The 18,124-nt window shown below is 34.8% G+C and overlaps 3 protein-coding genes across 4 annotated transcripts; all 3 read left to right on the forward strand.

Moving 5' to 3' along the window:
* The first annotated feature begins 115 nt into the window (after nucleotides 1-115).
* On the forward strand, nucleotides 116-3,265 carry LOC106710872 (RNA pseudouridylate synthase domain-containing protein 1-like). The gene is made up of 5 exons (XM_045685242.1): nucleotides 116-244; nucleotides 484-721; nucleotides 818-985; nucleotides 1,234-1,351; nucleotides 3,070-3,265. The coding sequence occupies exons 1-5, from the start codon at nucleotides 152-154 to the stop codon at nucleotides 3,263-3,265; spliced, it is 813 nt and encodes a 270-aa protein (XP_045541198.1). The 5' UTR covers nucleotides 116-151.
* A 524-nt stretch (nucleotides 3,266-3,789) lies between these two features.
* LOC106710871 lies at nucleotides 3,790-8,230 on the forward strand. 2 transcript variants are annotated; one of them, XR_006756553.1, is made up of 4 exons: nucleotides 3,790-4,081; nucleotides 5,186-5,399; nucleotides 6,429-6,810; nucleotides 7,991-8,230. XR_006756553.1 is itself a non-coding variant. In XM_045685381.1 (2 exons), the coding sequence occupies exons 1-2, from the start codon at nucleotides 3,900-3,902 to the stop codon at nucleotides 5,355-5,357; spliced, it is 354 nt and encodes a 117-aa protein (XP_045541337.1). In that variant the 5' UTR covers nucleotides 3,790-3,899; the 3' UTR covers nucleotides 5,358-5,400. The 2 variants fall into 2 exon arrangements, 1 of the variants encoding a protein (XP_045541337.1); XM_045685381.1 differs by lacking the exons at nucleotides 6,429-6,810; nucleotides 7,991-8,230 and having other exon boundaries at nucleotides 5,186-5,400.
* Nucleotides 8,231-11,846: 3,616 nt separating this feature from the next.
* LOC106710867 lies at nucleotides 11,847-17,189 on the forward strand. The gene is made up of 6 exons (XM_045685360.1): nucleotides 11,847-12,103; nucleotides 12,696-12,830; nucleotides 13,738-13,845; nucleotides 14,497-14,540; nucleotides 15,184-15,742; nucleotides 16,747-17,189. The coding sequence occupies exons 1-6, from the start codon at nucleotides 11,945-11,947 to the stop codon at nucleotides 16,828-16,830; spliced, it is 1,089 nt and encodes a 362-aa protein (XP_045541316.1). The 5' UTR covers nucleotides 11,847-11,944; the 3' UTR covers nucleotides 16,831-17,189.
* The last annotated feature ends 935 nt before the right edge of the window (nucleotides 17,190-18,124 follow it).

The raw sequence follows: 18,124 nt of genomic DNA on the forward strand, positions 1-18,124 counted from the left end.
TTGTGAACATACGTTCAATTATAAAAGGTAAATAGTACTTTTCTCGTACGAAGTTAATCAAAATTTTATACTATTTGCGAAAAAATCATTACGTACTTGACTCAAAAACCAAGAACTTTAATGCTTACACGGTTTATGTAACTCCGTCATTATGGCCGTGGTAAATTTGTATAAAAATGAAAATTTCCTAATTGTAAACAAGCCGTATGACATGTACATAAATTCTGATGATGAAAATGAAAAGGTATTGCAATTATTTATCAGTTATAGATATATCTTTCATCTACTTTTACTTTATGCAAATATTAATTTAAGATGTAAGGTTATGTTTACCATCAACATTTTACATTGACATTGAAATTTGGTGTTGCCACCACTAATTGATAATATTTGCCCTTTTTATTTTAAGTACTTGATTTGAAAAATCGAGATCTTTTATTTATTTGTAAATCTTTATAATAATCTAGACTTTTCCAATTTTAGAATACAGTCGTTTGTCACATAGCAGAACGAGATTCTCATCGCTCGAATTCGGCACATCCACTGCATTTTGTTCAGCGACTGGACTACTCCACTAGCGGCGTTCTCTGCTTGGCTTTGAATAAAAATGCAGCTGCCACCGCTGGTAGACTTTTCGAGAAGAGACTAACACACAAGTACTACCTAGCGATTGTTAGAGGACATTTAAGTTTCGAAATTTGTGATATAAAGTATCCAGTTGGTAAGCTTATTTATTTAATCTCGTAATGCCTTATAAATATGCTATTTCATAAGATTATGTAGTACGATACTGTTCTATCAGGTTCCCTTTGAACAGGTTCTGATCGGACATCACCAGATAATGGTCACAAGATGCTTGCATTAACTGAAACAACAACAGCTTCATGCGGTCCTCCAAGATCGGCTGAGACTCGCTTACTTGTACTTGAGTCAGGACATTACGAAGACAATCCTGTTACTGTAGTGCTCTTGAAGCCTTTAACTGGTTAGTTATACATATATGTTCATGCTTTTCATTTTGTGTGACACACATAATGTTATTTTAGAAAGAGCAGAAGGAAAAATATTTATTGCCTTAAAAAAAACTTATGTACAATTATTTCTACATTACATATGCTATCATTCTCGTAATTTGATTTACTTAAATTTTGCAGGTCGTCACCATTTAAGAGTGCCCTGTTGAGCTATAGGTCACACAATCTTCTCGTAATTTGATTTACTTAAGTTTTGCAGGTCGTCGTCACCAGTTAAGGGTGCACTGTTCAGCTATAGGTCACACAATCTTAGGCGACTATACGTACAGTGATAGACAAGATGTATCTCCACATAGGATGTTCTTACACGCTACTAGGTAATTGAAATCAATACATTTAAATTTACACTACCTTTAAGATAAATCTTAATTGTAAACATATAGACTAAATAAATTATCTTAAGCTATATTGTACACTATGTGAACTATATTATCAATATTCTATATAGTCACAGGTGGGCACAGTTAATCGAAAAGTTAACTTCGTTAATCGTTAATTCGTTAATTAAAAAATTAACTTCGTTAATCGTTAAAACGTTAAATTCTCGAAAATTTAACGCAAGTTAAAGTTAATCGTTAACAGTTAACCATACCAAAATTTTACATACTAATTCCACACTTTTGTGGCGACACTTGTTTAAAATAATAATTTGGCTATATATTCTATAATACATTAGTATTAGAGATACGTTTGAATGCATTATAGTATATTTCATTACGAGTTCGGAAAGCCTGTCATTGCAAAGAGTTCCGACAAATGTCTACCCGAGCCGACGCGCAGCCGAAGGTGAGGGTTGTTGTTGTTGAAACAAGTTCTAATGACAGTTCCGCACATGCACTGAACAACTATTTTTAATACAGTTGCGAAAAAATAAAGCAATTTACTAGAATTATAAAAACACAATAAACTCAACTAACTAAAATGTTTGAAAAATGGCGCCAACCGTAAAAGAATACAGAGATTTTTTTGTTTTCTTCACCCATTCTGGGTAGGCAAAGGGAACTATGCCCAAACAGCCAAGTTTTCAGTAGATGATTTTTATTGATATGAAATGAAAATTAAATTTAATGAGATGAACTAAATGAAACCTAACGTTATTCATTGAATAAAATCATTAAATCTGATATTGTAACAAATTAGGAGCTTGTTTTTAGCAATATTTGCATGAATCATAAAAACTTCAATGATTTTTTTTTTAGAAAAAACTTCGTGATTGATTTTTTCTTTTTAATGGACATTATTTTGACAGTTGGGAAAGAGAACGCACGAGTTTGGAAAAGCTAAAGAAAAAGCACGGGTAAAAAAATGTTTTAATACAGTTGCTCAAAAATGGATTGGAGTGTATTGCAGGGACGAAGAGCGTTCGGAATCTGGGCTATCACATACTCTTGCCTTTATATACTCGTAATGAAATATACTATTTCGAACCTTCTTTTGATTTTTTCCTGTTTTTCACGTCTTTCCCGGACGCTCTGATGCATCACACTTGCACGAAAACTTCACATATATCAATTATCAACTCGTTCGTTCACCATTCGAGTCGCTGACAGTCGCTCATTATAATTGAACTTACGAGCGTGACGTGGCGCGTAATTTAAACAAAATGACAGCACGTCTCCAAGTTTCTTATTTAACGATTAACGGACTTTTATTAACGGAAGTTGAGTTTAACGGAAGTTAACAAAAGCGTTAACACTTTTTGAAGTTAACTTAAAAGTTAATCCGTTAAGCAAAATGTTAACTTCGTTAATTAACGATTAACGGATTAACGAGTTAATGCCCAGCTCTGTATATAGTTTACCCTAATTAAAGCTTATGAAATTTCGAGATCCCACAGTCAAAATGTTTACATACACTGGTATATCGTATATGATCTCGGATAACTTAGTAGTTATGTTTCGATAGGATAACTCAGTAGTTATCTTAACGTTAGTAGTAACTTAGTAGATAGACTAACCTTTTATATTTTAATAAATAGATAAAATAATCTGCACATGTTTGAATGTTAAAATGGAATTGTATTTATCCTTTCCAGGCTAGTTTTACCTCTTCCGAAAGAACCATTAGATATCCAAACAGAGGAACCTTTTTTTTCTGATAATCGATTTACTTCAAAATGGACACCGCTAGCTAAAAAGTACAATTATTGCGAAAAACAAGATTTCATTAAGGTATGCGATGTAATAGATAAAGCATTCGAAAGAAGTGATAAATATAAATTGTTTAGTTAAGAATTTGGTTTTTTATTAAGTGCGTTTCAATGTGAAACATTATTTTGTTGCGTATGTGCATATAAAACACGGTGGTAAACGAACAAGCGGCTACCTGAATTCGCCGCTGCCCATAGACATTTGAAAGTACAGACGCATTGCCTTACCTTTAATCTACGGAGGAGATGCACAGATAGGGCGTATTTCACCTTATATGTTCCTTCCATCAAATCACTGTCTCTCCCCATCTTTTCCTCATGTTAAGAAAAGGGTGGGAAGGGAAAGAAGACCAAAGTTACGTCTCCGGAACACTCGTCATACGTCGTCGGTGTTCAGCTTGATACATCGGCCTTGCGAAGTGAAATGAGTTATTTTTGTATTTTTACCTATATATCAAACACATGTTTAATTGAATTTCGTTATCTCGTCGTATTCTCCTGATTTTGGAGCATAAGAGTATTTAACTGGTAACTTTAACCTAAATTGTCTATGGACATTTCCATTGCATATCTGTTTCGCTCTATAAATAATCTATTGTCAATGGATTGAATTGTCAAAAATTGTTATTTGTTTTGCTGTTAAAATTATTTATAAGTTCTTTGAACTATTTAATTGATAAGTTAATATGTATGATTGATTATTATAATAAGGAACGATGGATTCCGATACGGATTCATTGGAGAGAGCAATACAAAATGATACGTCGGCTCAGGCCATGGATAACATAAAGAGTGAACCCGAAGAAGATCCGTTGGAAGGCAGTAGTTATAATTTGGAAGTTTCGTTTAAGGCGGAAACTACCAATGAGGAGGATGACGATGAAGAATATAATACAATGTTAGTACACACATTTTTCACGAATAAATCAATCCTTGATGACTTTCCCACCTGGTGATGTGATGGAAAGATGGTATGCGCTAGTTCAAATCTTTTCAAGTTCAGAATTTTTACTGTAACCAGTTTTTGTTGTAACCCAGAGGGGTAGGCAGAGATTATAGACCTCCATTTGGTACGGCCAAATATTTAGTCATTTCGGGAGACAACATGATGGGTGGAATTCGAAGTGCGAACGTCGGATAAATGTCCATATGTAAATCGAAAATTGAAATACACATTGGTACATGGCGGGATTCGAACCCAGGACCTACAGATTGCAAATCAAGTGCTTAACCCCTGAGCCACCGACACTTCTGAGCCATGGACAATTAAAAATAATATAAAATGACAACAGCTTTTGTCGGTCTCTAACATCATTAGCTCATTTTACATCTCAAGTCATCGGAATTAATTTAAAAAAAAAATCAAATTATCGGAAAATATTCCTATAGTGCAGGCTATACAACTTCTAAATATTATCTTTAAGGAGATATATTTACTTAGTTGTAATTGAGTAGAAGTTCACATAGACTGCATACAAATGAAAGGTGATGATAATTGTGGTGTTTATTTAAGTTATATACTCTTAGTCTGGTGTATCTACGTAACCTTACACCCTAATGTTACTAATATTATAAATGAGAATGTTTAGATGGATGGATGGAAGATGGGTTGCATGGATGGATGTTTGTTTAAAGGTATCTGGAATTTCTCAACAAATCTTGATAAAATTTAGCAAAGATGTAGTACATAGTCTGGAAGAACATGTAGTATTCGTCCATTATATTTGGCTCGCCTACGTACCACCACATGCTACCGGTCCAACCGACTGAGCCCGACCGGCTCCCTACCTCGGTAGGTAATACCTTTAGTACAGGTGTACCGGCTTGCACTTGTGACGTATACGCTCGAGACAAATGACACTCTGTTTACATACACTACAGAACACATAAGCTACTTAATTTTTTTTTAATTCCATGCAGACGGAGTCGCTGGTGACAGCTAGTAAATAAATAAATCAAGAAGCTTGTGCCTAAGTTATCTATTTGCTTTTATAAATTCCAGGGCACTACTAGAACTAGCACAATGTGTACAAACCAATCATGATCCCATTGAGTTTGACTCAACCGAGGCTGCCGTCAACCCAAAGACCGGTCTCATGATGTGTTTACACTGCTTTGAGGATGTTGACAGCAATTTGTTAGCTGACCATATGATTAATGCGCACAGTTATTGAAGATTGCAACTTAAATGTCGCATTTGTGATACTACATTCCAGGTACTTGATAGTGTCTAGTCTAATTTGTTCAACCTGTGATTAATAAGGTCCTTCGTACACAAGGTAACGTAAATCTTCAAACCTAATATTACAATGGCTCCTACGAATAAGGGTCAATGTGTAAGTTTCAACCATATAGGAAAGATGCCGTATAGGCTGTTCTACTTCAACAAAAAATGCACATTTACACATGTAAATGTGTATTTGTGTTTAGTGCATGTTAACTAAACGTACCTTTTAATATAAAAAAACTAGCTTTTACCCGCGACTCCGTCCGCGCGGAATAAAAAATATCCTATGTCCTTTTCCTGGTTCTAAGCTACCTGCCCACCAATTTTCAGTCAAATCGATTCAGCCGTTCTTGAGTTATAAATAGTGTAACTAACACGACTTTCTTTTATATATATAGATTTTTTATATGTATAAATTACCAATTTGTTACTTTGGCCTTTATACATAGGACCCATTGATTGTATAGTTGCTTTGCTAGAATCGTTTTGTCACAACATTGGTTGTGAGCGATTGCCTTTGCCAACTAAAGACAGAAATGTCAACGTCGTTGACGACATTAATTCCGTACGTCGCTTAGTAATTAAACTCGCCGTTTCGAAGATTAATGTTGCTTTGTGTATGATGGGCCTTAGTGTTGGGGATCCGCATTGCATATGCATTACCTACCTTTAACAGGCAGAGGAGAGACGCAGAGAAATAGAAATTTTTCCTCTGGTTATATGAAAGATTTACTATTGGAACGAAGTTCCTTATCGCGCGTTGTGAAAGGGGGCTAGACGGAAAAAATTCTTACGAAAAGTTGTCACGACACTTTTTGCTATATCACCATGGCAACGACGTGACAATATATAACGAAAATTCATAGAAATAAAATGTACTTCTTGTGAAGACTTAAGTTTTTTATTCATAGAATAAACATTGGTTCCTTCACTAATTAATTGAAAGGAACTTCGTTCCATCCGGGTGTCCCAACACACCTCTCAAGTTTTTTATTTTTAATAATTTCATTAATTCCAGGAAAGAAAAGTTCTTATAATCCATCGTCAAGAATGTCAACCGCCAGCTAAAAAAGCTAAAAGGCGTACATTCCAACAAATAATGAGAGAAGTGGAAAGTAGTTTGGATACAAATATATATGATATGGTCACATGTCCCATATGTGTGTTAGAAATGGCCAAATATACATTAAAAGATCATTTAATTAATGCCCATAGTAATCCAGATATGGTATTGACTTGTGCGAAGTGCAATAAGAATTTCAAATCACGTTTAACATTAAGGGAACATGTTAGATTGGTACATGAATCTATTGAAGATTCCGTGGAATGTGAATTATGTGGACAGAAGTTTAGATCATATAAATATTTATCAAATCATAAGAGGAATGTTCATCCTAAAGGTTAGTGCTATTCATCATCACTGTAGGTACCCATTGAGTGTCTCAGAGTCAACCCTAAGTTAGAGATGACTATGTCATAGTCAACCACAGTCAAGTGTAGTGACTTCACACATATCATTGAATTTCTTCTCAGATATGTGCAGCATCACAATGTTTTCCTTCACAGTAAGAACATCGGATAAATGTACATATGTAAATGAAAAACACATTGGTACATGACGGGATTCGAACCCAGGACATGCAGATTGCAAATCAATTGCGTAACCCCTGAGCCATCGATGCTCTAATACTATTAACCTAATTTAATAAATATAGTGTAGGTAAATTAACCTTCTATACATATTCAGCATCTGTCAGCTGAATACCTAAATTCACACTGTGTCTAATGTTAAATTAATCTTACTAATATTATAAACTAGCTGTCGCCCGCGACTACGACCACGCTGATATAAAAAAACAACTTAATAAATAGTCTATGTATTCTTCCGGACTATGTTCTAAATCTGTGACAAATTTCATCAAGTTGTATTCAAATCTATATATATAAAAGAAAGTCGTGTTAGTTACACTATTTATAACTCAAGAACGGCTGAATCGATTTGACTGAAAATTGGTGGGCAGATAGCTTAGAACCAGGAAACGGACATAGGATAATTTTTACCCCGTTTTCTATTTTTTATTCCGCGCGGACGGAGACGCGGGTAAAAGCTAGTTTTATAATATTGTTATCTATACATAATAGTAAAGTTGGAGTGTATCTATGTAAAGTCGAAAAAATAAAATCATGGTGTATTTCTGTTTGCTTATTAAAAAAAAAAAATTTTCTAAATCTGGGAACGGCTGGAACAATTTTGATGGCACTTTGACGGGGAGGTAGTTGATATATACGAGCATATTCTATGTTTTTTTTTCTCCTTCGCCTGACCGGGCCGTGGCATCTACGTTAGTTTATCCACGACCCGGCTAGGGGAGCCCTTGGTAGGGGCTCGACACGTGTAGGGAGGGGCTGTTTTTAACACCCCCTCCCACCACCCTATGATGCCCTCCCTCGGAACACAGGAGAGAGGGCATCCGCCACATTCGGCGCAGCAGGCCCCCCGGCCTGCCGCGCGTGGCCACCTCAAGAGCATATTCTATGTTACTTTTTATAATTCTGCGCTAAGATTGTATTTATTTGCAGGTGGTCAAGTACATATTTGTGCGAAATGTGGTAAACAATTCAAGAGTCGTCTTTGTTTACATCAACATACGAAGTACGTACATCCACCAGAGAGTGCTTCAGTCAACTGCCCGCAATGTCGCAAGAGATTCAAATCTCGTATTAACTTACATCAGCATATACGGATATCACATAGCAGACATAATGGCAACACTGAATAAATTATACTGTTGTCAGTGTTGCCTCATTTCTTCTTCAAATTTTGAAACCTTATTTTGTTTTATTTCTTACCTCCGTCTGGTTTTTAGAGACCAAGGGAATAACCTAGAGTACTTTCGTAATAACTCTTCTAAAGGAAGGCGATACAAGTTTTAGTATAACTACTATATGGAAACATTGACTGAACATTGAAGGAAATAGATTTAAATTCAGAATAATAGATTTAAATTCAGTTTAACAGAAGTAGATTAACAGAAATATCTATGGAAATTACCACCTTTGTGGTAAGACTTGTTAAATTGTCTAAGGCTTATATATATATATATATATATATATACTAGCTGTCGCCCGCGACTCCGTCCGCGAGGAATAAAAAAATGCATACAAGATAAAAATTAAGTTCATATGTCTGTTTCCTAGTTCTAACCTACCTCCCCATCAATTTTCAGTTAAATACGTTCGACTGATCTTGAGTTATAAATAGTGTAACTAACACGACTTTCTTTTGTATATATAGATAAAAGAGTAAACTGGCTCAACTATTAATACAGTCAAAACGTTTAAGTCTAGACTTGAAAATTTGCATAGAGATTCTTGTTACTTTGAAGGCGTCCACTAAGAAAAAAAATTACGGAATTCGTCCCTTTAGGGTCCAAAGTTTGTATGGAGCAACGTTATTCCTTAGACTGAATTTCATGAAAATTGAGTATGTAAAACTGCGTAACGACTATGTTCGCGAACCTCTTGCCCTCCGCGCTATTGCAACAGCTCCGCATAGTGGATACGTTTGCGAACTTGGAACGCGTACGGTGCGCGCTCCAACGGGTAGCGGTAAATTGGGCGAACACAAAGCTGAGCTCAGTCTGTTCGTGGACGCGCGCATGCATGTTCCTATGGAGATTGCGCTTTTAATGTTAGACTCTTACAAAAGCAAACTAATTTTTTTGTGTAATGATATTACAGTGACAGATGATATATGACATTGCCATATAGAAAGTGTTGAATGTATCCGAACGACACCTGGAAACCAAAAAATTTTCCAGAAAGTTTGAGAACACCTTACCTGCTATCAGCCAAGGAACAAGTGGTGGTGATGATGGTGAGACAGCGCCACATACAACTGCAACATGCGGGACCTAATCAGTTGATTGCTGACATTCGACGTAGATTCTGGATAGTCGGTATAAGACGCCTCGCAAGGTCTGTAATTAATTCCTGTATGATATGCACGAGATACAGAGCGAAGCCTACGCAAGCTCCTACTGCGCCGCTGCCTCCAGAGCGTATCACATGCACCATGCCATTCCAAACAACCGGAGTAGACCTGACCGGTCCCCTATACCTCCGCGAAGGTGAGAAAAGCTGGGTGGTCATATATACATGCGCCGTATATCGAGCTGTACACCTGGAGTTGACGAGATCTCTATCGACCGAAGCCTTCATCATGACATTAAGAAGATTTATAGCGAGACGAGGGCGCGTCGATATGCTTATGTCAGACCAAGGTACAAATTTCCATGGTACTAAGAATCTGTTTTCAGAATTAAATTGGAATGAGCTCCAGAAAGACGCAAACATTAGGCGAATAAAGTGGAAGATGAACGCGCCATCTGCTGCCTGGTGGGGAGGGTACTGGGAGCGTCTAATTGGTTTATTAAAAAATTTATTACGTCGTATATTAGGTCAAGCATCGGTGACTTATGAAGAACTTCAGACTATACTGTGTGACTGCGAAGCGACGATGAACGGACGACCGCTTACTTTCATAAACGATGACACATGTGCCTATTTAGAACCTCTGACTCCAGCTTGTTTCATACAACCTTTACAAGGGAACGACGTTACAGATTTTGACGAAATCGACGCAACTAACTTAAACAGACGACTGAAATATATTCACTCCCTGAGAGACCAATTTCGTAATCGGTTCAAGTCAGAATACTTGACTACATTAGTCCAAAAAGGCATAGAGAAAACAGATCATCTCCAAATAAATGACGTAGTGTTGATTGAGACAGACGAAAAGAGAATAAAATGGCCTTTAGGTATCGTCCAAGAACTATATGTGGGAAAAGATGGTGTTAGTAGGACAGCGAGAGTCAAAACATCTACAGGTGCGAAAATCCGTCCGGTACAGAGGTTATACAAGCTCGAGATCACAGGTAACATTTTTCCAGCACATCTTCCCAGTCCTCGTGACACTGATTTGGATGACTCACCTGCTACACTTTCACTTCCTTTAGGTGATCTTCATGACAGACCTCAGAAATCCACTAGATGTGGACGTAAGGTTAAATTGCCTAGTAAGTTTGATTTATATGTTTAGTTTGGGGGTCACGTTTTTATGTTTACCTTTCTAATTTTTAACCCTTTAGGTATATGAATATAATTTGATTACTTTGCATTTGTCTCTAGGGTGATGAATAAAACTCAATTTTCATTTGTTGACAGATCTTGTATTTTGATATGATAAACTTCATTTTATTGTATAACACATAGTTCAATGATTGTATAATTTGTTAAGATCCTCCATTAATATAAATTTGTATGTAAATTTTCTTGTGTGTTGGGAGGATGTTGAATGTATCCGAACGACAGCTGTCAAACAAAAAATAAAAAAAAATAAAAACTACATCCGATTTTAATGGCGACCCGAATTGGTGCATTTTATTTAATTCTTCATTTATCTGCAACCCTGCAATCCTACAAGGGAAACACCTATTGTATTCCACAACAGAAAGAATAAAATATTTAATATGCGAAATTTCTCGAATGGAGACACGTACCCGTCTCCATCCGAGAAGTTTCTGGAGCGCGGAGCGCAAGAGGTTTGCGAACGTAATAATGGATACCCCACCCCACCTTTAAATTAGGGATGTTAAAAAAATAATCGATTTTGAAAAATCGATTATTTTAAGGTTTTTTACGATTTTTATAAAACGATTATTTTTTTTCCAAAAATCGATCATAAAATTTATTCGATTTTTTAAAAAGCGCTATCGATGAGATATTTCTCGCCCTGCGACATATAATACGACTAGCTGTCGCCCGCGACTCCGTCCGCGCGCAGTTAAAAAAAAATGGGGGGGTTATGAAAAATAGATGTTGGCCGATTCTCAGACCTACTGAATATGCTCACAAAATTTCATGAGAATCGGTCAAGCCGTTTCGGAGGAGTACGGGAACGAAAACTGTGACACGAGGTTTTTATATATTAGAAGTATCATTAGTAGGTATAACTCTCCCAATTCATTATAAATAAATAATAAAAAAAAATAATTGAAACAGATAAAAATATAATTTGTCTGTTCCAATTTTTTTAAAATATTTATGACAAGCTGAGGGAATAATTTGGAAAAAACTCAAAAGAACATTTACTTGCTTGTACATCCAGTTAACTCGAGTTACGTAACTCGAGTTCAACCCAAGTTACGTAGATTTTAACTCGAGTTTTGTTTTTACCGAGTTGGCACATCACTACTATGTTGTTTTGGTTGAATGCTCTTTGACATAGATTATAAAGTCGTAAACAAACATAGATAAAACAGAGACGTAAATTAATTACTCTATGTGAAACAAGCAGAATCACATTCTGAGAATGTTTATTTACTTAAAAAAAATAAAAGTCTGAGAAGTATCGGAATTGATTGATTTTTTGTGATTGAGCGATTACATTGTAAAATAAATAAATAAAGTGAATTTTGAAATTCGTAATCACAGTAATGTAAATAATAATTAACTTATCAAAGGATTTTAATGAAAATGGCCCTGTTAGATTTAATGCAAATTTACAAAAACGTATTTTCGAAAAAGGTTGCACATTGTGCGTTGTGTTATAAAAGTGAAGCTGAGACGCAGTTAGTGCATTCAAGGGTTTACAAAAAGATCGTTGAAGCTTTAAAATATTCAGAACTTGTGAGTGTAACTATAACTTTGATTTGATAGTTAAATTTAGTATTTCTAGCACATGTTTTTTCATCATCTCCATGTCACTATCCTATTTAATGTGGGGTCGGCAACAGTTTTTCGAACTCCAGTTCGATCTATCATTTTTCATTTTAACAGGCTTTCAATTCATGTAACTATAAACGAATCCCATCTATATCTTCCTATATAGTCGTATTACTTCCGACTGGACGCATGTAACCGGTTCAAAAGTTCAATCAAAAATCACATAGACTTGAATTATGGAGCTATGGCTCAACAAGTAAATTGGCAGCTCATGGCTCACTGCGATGTACTATAAATATGTGAACCAACAAGACACAAAACTGACTCACAGCTCAAAATACAAATCTATATGCTGGTACAAATTGAGATGAAATACATGTGAACTGTGAGCTGATTTGCTGTCTTATTTTAATTATTATTTTATTATCTGTGCCAAATTTCATCAAGATCCATTGAGCCATTCTGGATATATCTTCAAACAAATATTCATTCATCTAAACATTCACATTTAAAAGATAACAAGGGGTGCTTTTAATAGCAACATTCATATTTTCAGTTCACACAGAACAAGCAACTGTGCTACATGTGCGAGAGACGTATGACATCATTTATGCGTTTAATGGACAACCTCCAGCTGGCAGTGGAGGTGCAAAGAGTGTTTATCAGCGCTGATATGTGCGATGAATATAAGGTAGGTTAATACAAAATTACTTGTTGTACAAAGCAATTGTGTCAAAATAACATATATTGCACCCTTTTCGTAACAAGAGGTTTTTGCTTCATATATATATCTTAATATATATAAATCTCGTGTCACAGTGTTTGTCCTCAATGGACTCCTAAACCACATAACCGATTATAATAAAATTCGCACACCATGTGCAGTTCGATCCAACTTGAGAGATAGGATAGTTTAAATCTCAAATTATAGTCGCAATTTTAATTTATTGCTAATTATTTGTCTGTTATTATTTGACAGTCACAATTATCTGTTAACTCCAAATGATTCTAACAGATGTCGATACCTTTCGACTGGGTTGAGTAAGTAATCAATAGATGGCGCTGCTATGGTAAATCTACCAACGTGTCATATAAGCTTATTAACTGCGCGCGGACGGAGTCGCGGGCGACAGCTAGTATATATATATATATATATATATATATATATATATATATATATATATATTCATATTATAAGGTTGCAAACGAGCAAGCGGCCATCTGAATTCGACAAAATGGAGAAGCGACTGTTGCCCATAGACATTGCAGATGCGATTACCTACCTTACCTTTCTTCAACGTAGGAAGAGACAAACAGAAAGATTATTTCCTATGCATTCTCTTCTCATTCTTTCCTTATAGAAAAAAAGGCTATAGGGAAAGAGGTTGTAAATCAGACAAGAATATTAATATATGCTAATGCTCGCGACTTCGCCCACTCGGAATTAAATAAAGTAAAGGTAGCCTATGTGTTCTTTCAGGTTATGTTTTACATGTATACCTAAGTTCCGGAGATACCTTTAAACAAACATCCATACATCCATTCATCTAAATTTTCGCATTTATAATATTAGTAAGATTTTCTTTCATTTTTTACAGAGAAATATAATGCAGGACAATCTTAATGCCTATCAAAACGACTTTATAAAATTTAGAAACAGAATGCAATTGTACAAAACAAATACATTGGTTGTGGATTCTCTCGAGGTGAGTAAACCGTCTTTATATATTCTACTAGCTGTTAAGACTTTGACAAAGCAGAATTTAAAAAAAAGTGGTCTTAGTTACTCTTGCATACATCAGCTACTTTCCACAAAAAATCCTATCAAAATTGGTGAAGCCGTTTAGCAGATTACAAATGCTGACTTGCGAACAGACTGGCCTAGAGGCAGTACAATATGCTTCTTTATCACTTTCGAATATGTGCAAACTAGTTTTATATTTTTGTTCAATATGTTGAGGATTTTTTAACATCTAGTCAGGTTTATAACTTCAAACTTACGTGGTTTTTACTAGTTTACGGGTGCCCGTGAGCTCAAACAGCTTATAGTGGTAAGAACCCCATTTCTTACGAACATTATATCTAGTCAGGTTATTAAATTGTTTGAAAATGTTCTATTAAGTCTTAAGTCAACTTATACTATACTTGGTGTGATTCCGTCTGCGCGGAATTATAAAAAACTTAATAATTATCCTATGTATTCTTTCAGACTATGTTCTACATCTGTGACAAATTTCATCTAGATCCATTGAACTGGAGATACATTAAATTTGATATAACTAAAATTCTACACATGTTTAAATTTTATGAACTGTATATTGTTAAATTAAGTAAAAATAATAATATTATTGTTGTAGACTCCATGTCCACGGTATCCTTCAAATACAAAACAACAATATCCGTAAGCAATATTTTATTATGAACATATCAATTTAACATTATTTATGATGTAGATTTTTGTTTTTAATTAGCTGTCAAAATTTAAATAAAGAAAGATTTTAATCCAAAGATTAATTATCTGTGGTCATAGATCAGACAATGATAAGTATATTTTGGTTCAGTACGACAATATAGGTATAATTGCCAATAATGCTCTTTCATTTGTCCATATACATACATTTCCTTAATTTTAAAAATGTATTTTATCTATATATATAAAAGAAAGTCGTGTTAGTTACACTATTTATAACTCAAGATCGGTTGATGTGATTTAGCTGAAAATTGATGGGGAGGTAGCTTAGAACTAGGAGACAGACATAGGAACTTTTTTATCTTGAGTGCATTTTTTTTATTCCGCGCGGACGGAGTCGCGGGTAAAAGCTAGTTCTTTTATATATACAGATTTCATTTAATTAGATTTCTTAATAATTTAATTGCTTGTCCTGTAAAGTAATAAAATTGCATTTATCATATTCTGATCTATGGCCACAGATATTAATGACGCTATTTTTTGTCACCAATTTTAATTCTTTTATATATTAGATAGAATAAAAAAATCACGAAACCATATGACATTTCAATATATTTTTTTAATTATTTTACAGTAAAACATCTAATATGGAGACGGTATTTATAAATGATGTAGAACCATTAAAAGAAATAGGTACAAAAGTACACACAACATTACTTAATACATTAGAATTTCCTGTTGCGTTATCAAATTCCAACATGGTATTAACACTCGGTCCTGACAATAATCTTTACATTGCTCCTTGTATAACTGTTGATGGCACAAACAATACGGATTCAGACAACAAAAATACAACAATAGAATCTAATAATGTGATAAAAACACAAAACGAAGAAATAACTTGGAAAGATAAATCAAGGAATATATTAAATTTTCCAAAAAGACCTGATCTTTTACCGAAAAAGAGATCACTAGAAGAAGATGTGACTGTGAAAAAAAATAAAACACATAATCTACCTTTGATAGTGGATTGTAAAACGGATAAATTTGCATTCATTGAAGATGAATCCAAAAATATGGAACAAGTTGAAGATACAATGGAATCTCAGCCGGAAGTTGTGAAACATCCGATCAGAACAGACTCTGCAGTCGATTGGGAAGACAAAATACCTATGGAAGTTATATCTTTTGCGGTGAGTTCATTTAGAAAAATTTTGAAGCTATATTCAAAATCTACTAGTCTTCTAGTTATTTAAAAAAAAAAAAAATGGGACCCATCTGCAAGCACTTCCTTTCGATTAAAATATTTTTTATCAAAATCGGACCACCAGGGGCGGAGATTCGCGGTAATGTGTGTTACCAAAAAAAAACAGTTGAATTGATAACCTCCTTCTTTTTGAAGTCGGCTAAAAAATAGCCTTAAAAAACAGTAGTTTTCAGTTGCATGATTCTGGGATTCCCCGAAATTAGTTAGCGGTGTATAAAAAAAATTAAAAAGATACGTAAAGATTCCAGAAAAAAAAATCTGTTACATTATTAATATTACGTATTTCTAATAATAAGTGAAATAAGTAAGTGATCATCTGAATTTGACGAAATAGTCAAGTGACCGTTGCCTCAATTGCTTTAATCTACAGAGAATCACATAAATAGGATATTTTCACTTCATATACTTCCCTCCTCCACCAAATCCATTCCCCTTCCCATCATTTCTTTGTAAAAAAAGTGTGGAAAGAGAATGTGTACTAAAATAAGTCCTCCAGAAATCACACTCATCAGATTGTACTCGAAATGACTACCACTTGAAGTACAAATTGGCCTCGCTCAGTGCAACACCATGACCATGACACAGAAGACAGACCTGAAGTGGAAGCAATTCTGTGTACAGTCTGATGAGTGTGGTGCTGGAGCCCTAATTTTAGTCCTCTTTCTCTTCCCACCCCTTTTCTTATAAGGATGGGAAGGTGTGGTGGATTTGATGGAGGAGGAGATGCATAGGAAGGTTAAATATACTCTTTCTGTGCATCCCCTCCTCCGTTGATTAAAGGTAGGCAACGCATCTGCATTTGCGGATGTCTATGGGCAACGGTCGCCGCGCCATTTCGGCGAATCCAGGTGACCGTGTGCTCATTAGCCACCTTTTGATATAAAAAAAAAAAAACAAATATATTGTTAATATACATTTTATTTTTTTTAGGACGAGAAATCAACTTCAATGGCAGAAATAAAATTAATAAGTCAGCCTAAGACTAAAGAACCAGAATATATAGATCTGTCTTGAAAAATAAATAGTGAAGTGAAGTGAAAATTGTGCAAGTTATTTAAGAATTGACAATTTAAAAGTGTTACAATCACAATGTCTAATGGATTGACAATAAAGGAAATTAAAATTTTGCGACATGGCAATACTGAAAACTAACTGTCAAATTATTTGACAACGGCTTTTTTTGTTACTTTTTTTCCTATATTGAGTTAAGAAAAGCATTAAATAAATTATTAAATCTTGTCTGATCGTTTGTCTGCCGACTTTTTCTTGACAATTGAGCCCTACGTACACCAGGCTACGTAAATCTTGTGAAATCCGGCGATTTTAGTCGCTAAGCGACTTACGCAATACATTATAGAGGTTCGTTCTTTAGTCGCTATTAGTGATGCAACGGATGTCTGTTTCCGTTTCCGCAAGTGCGGAAGTTCCGCGTGCTTTTCAACATCCGTTTCTGCTTCTGTTTCCGCAACTTTTATAACGGAGATAAAACGGAACTTTACGACGGCTGAGATAGTCTAAGATCCCGCTGCAGGATTAGTGTGCTCATCGACTTTTTGTTTAAAACCAAATTTTTATGTCTATTTATAGTTAAGAGAATATATATTTACTAGGGTGCCTATCAAAATTTGGCCGCCATTATTTTTTTAAAAATTATTTTTAATTGATTTTTGGTAAAAAATTTCGTTTATTTATTTTTTAAATAAAATAACGTCTACATAACGGTAATTAATATCAAGATTCTAAAAAATCACGGTTGCCGTTGCGCACCTGGCCGCACCTCTTTGCAGCCAGGTGTAAACAGGTATGATTTCGATAAATTTATACGTTTATAACCTATTTTTATTAATTATATGTCAAATTAAAGCTAATTTTTTTCTATTAATTATCATATAAAGTTGCTTAATTAAATCTGGCCGCAAATAAGGGTTACTGGCTGTTAAAGATAATAAATATTTAAGGTAGAGTGAAAGAGAGTTAGCGCGTAACATCATTTGTCAGACGAGGACAGCGATTGCCGGCTGTGCGACGCTTTTAAGCCATTGCGCATGCGTCGAACGTTAGTGTTCTCAACCACCGGGGAGTAATAGAGACGACTTATAATAAATACTCCAAAAAAAATGTAATTTTTTTCAAAATGACAAATTTAAAAATTGCAACAAAAATTTAATATTGATTTGATATATCGACGGTCTAGTTAGGAACTGAAAGCTCCGATGATTCAGATTTTTAAATAAGAGTTACGGAAATATAAGAATTATAAGATAAATTTTTTAATTTGCTTAAATGTTTAATTAATATGTAACAGACA

This window comes from Papilio machaon, chromosome 29 (genome assembly GCF_912999745.1).
Source record: "Papilio machaon chromosome 29, ilPapMach1.1, whole genome shotgun sequence".
NCBI classification, from domain to species: Eukaryota; Metazoa; Arthropoda; class Insecta; order Lepidoptera; family Papilionidae; genus Papilio; species Papilio machaon.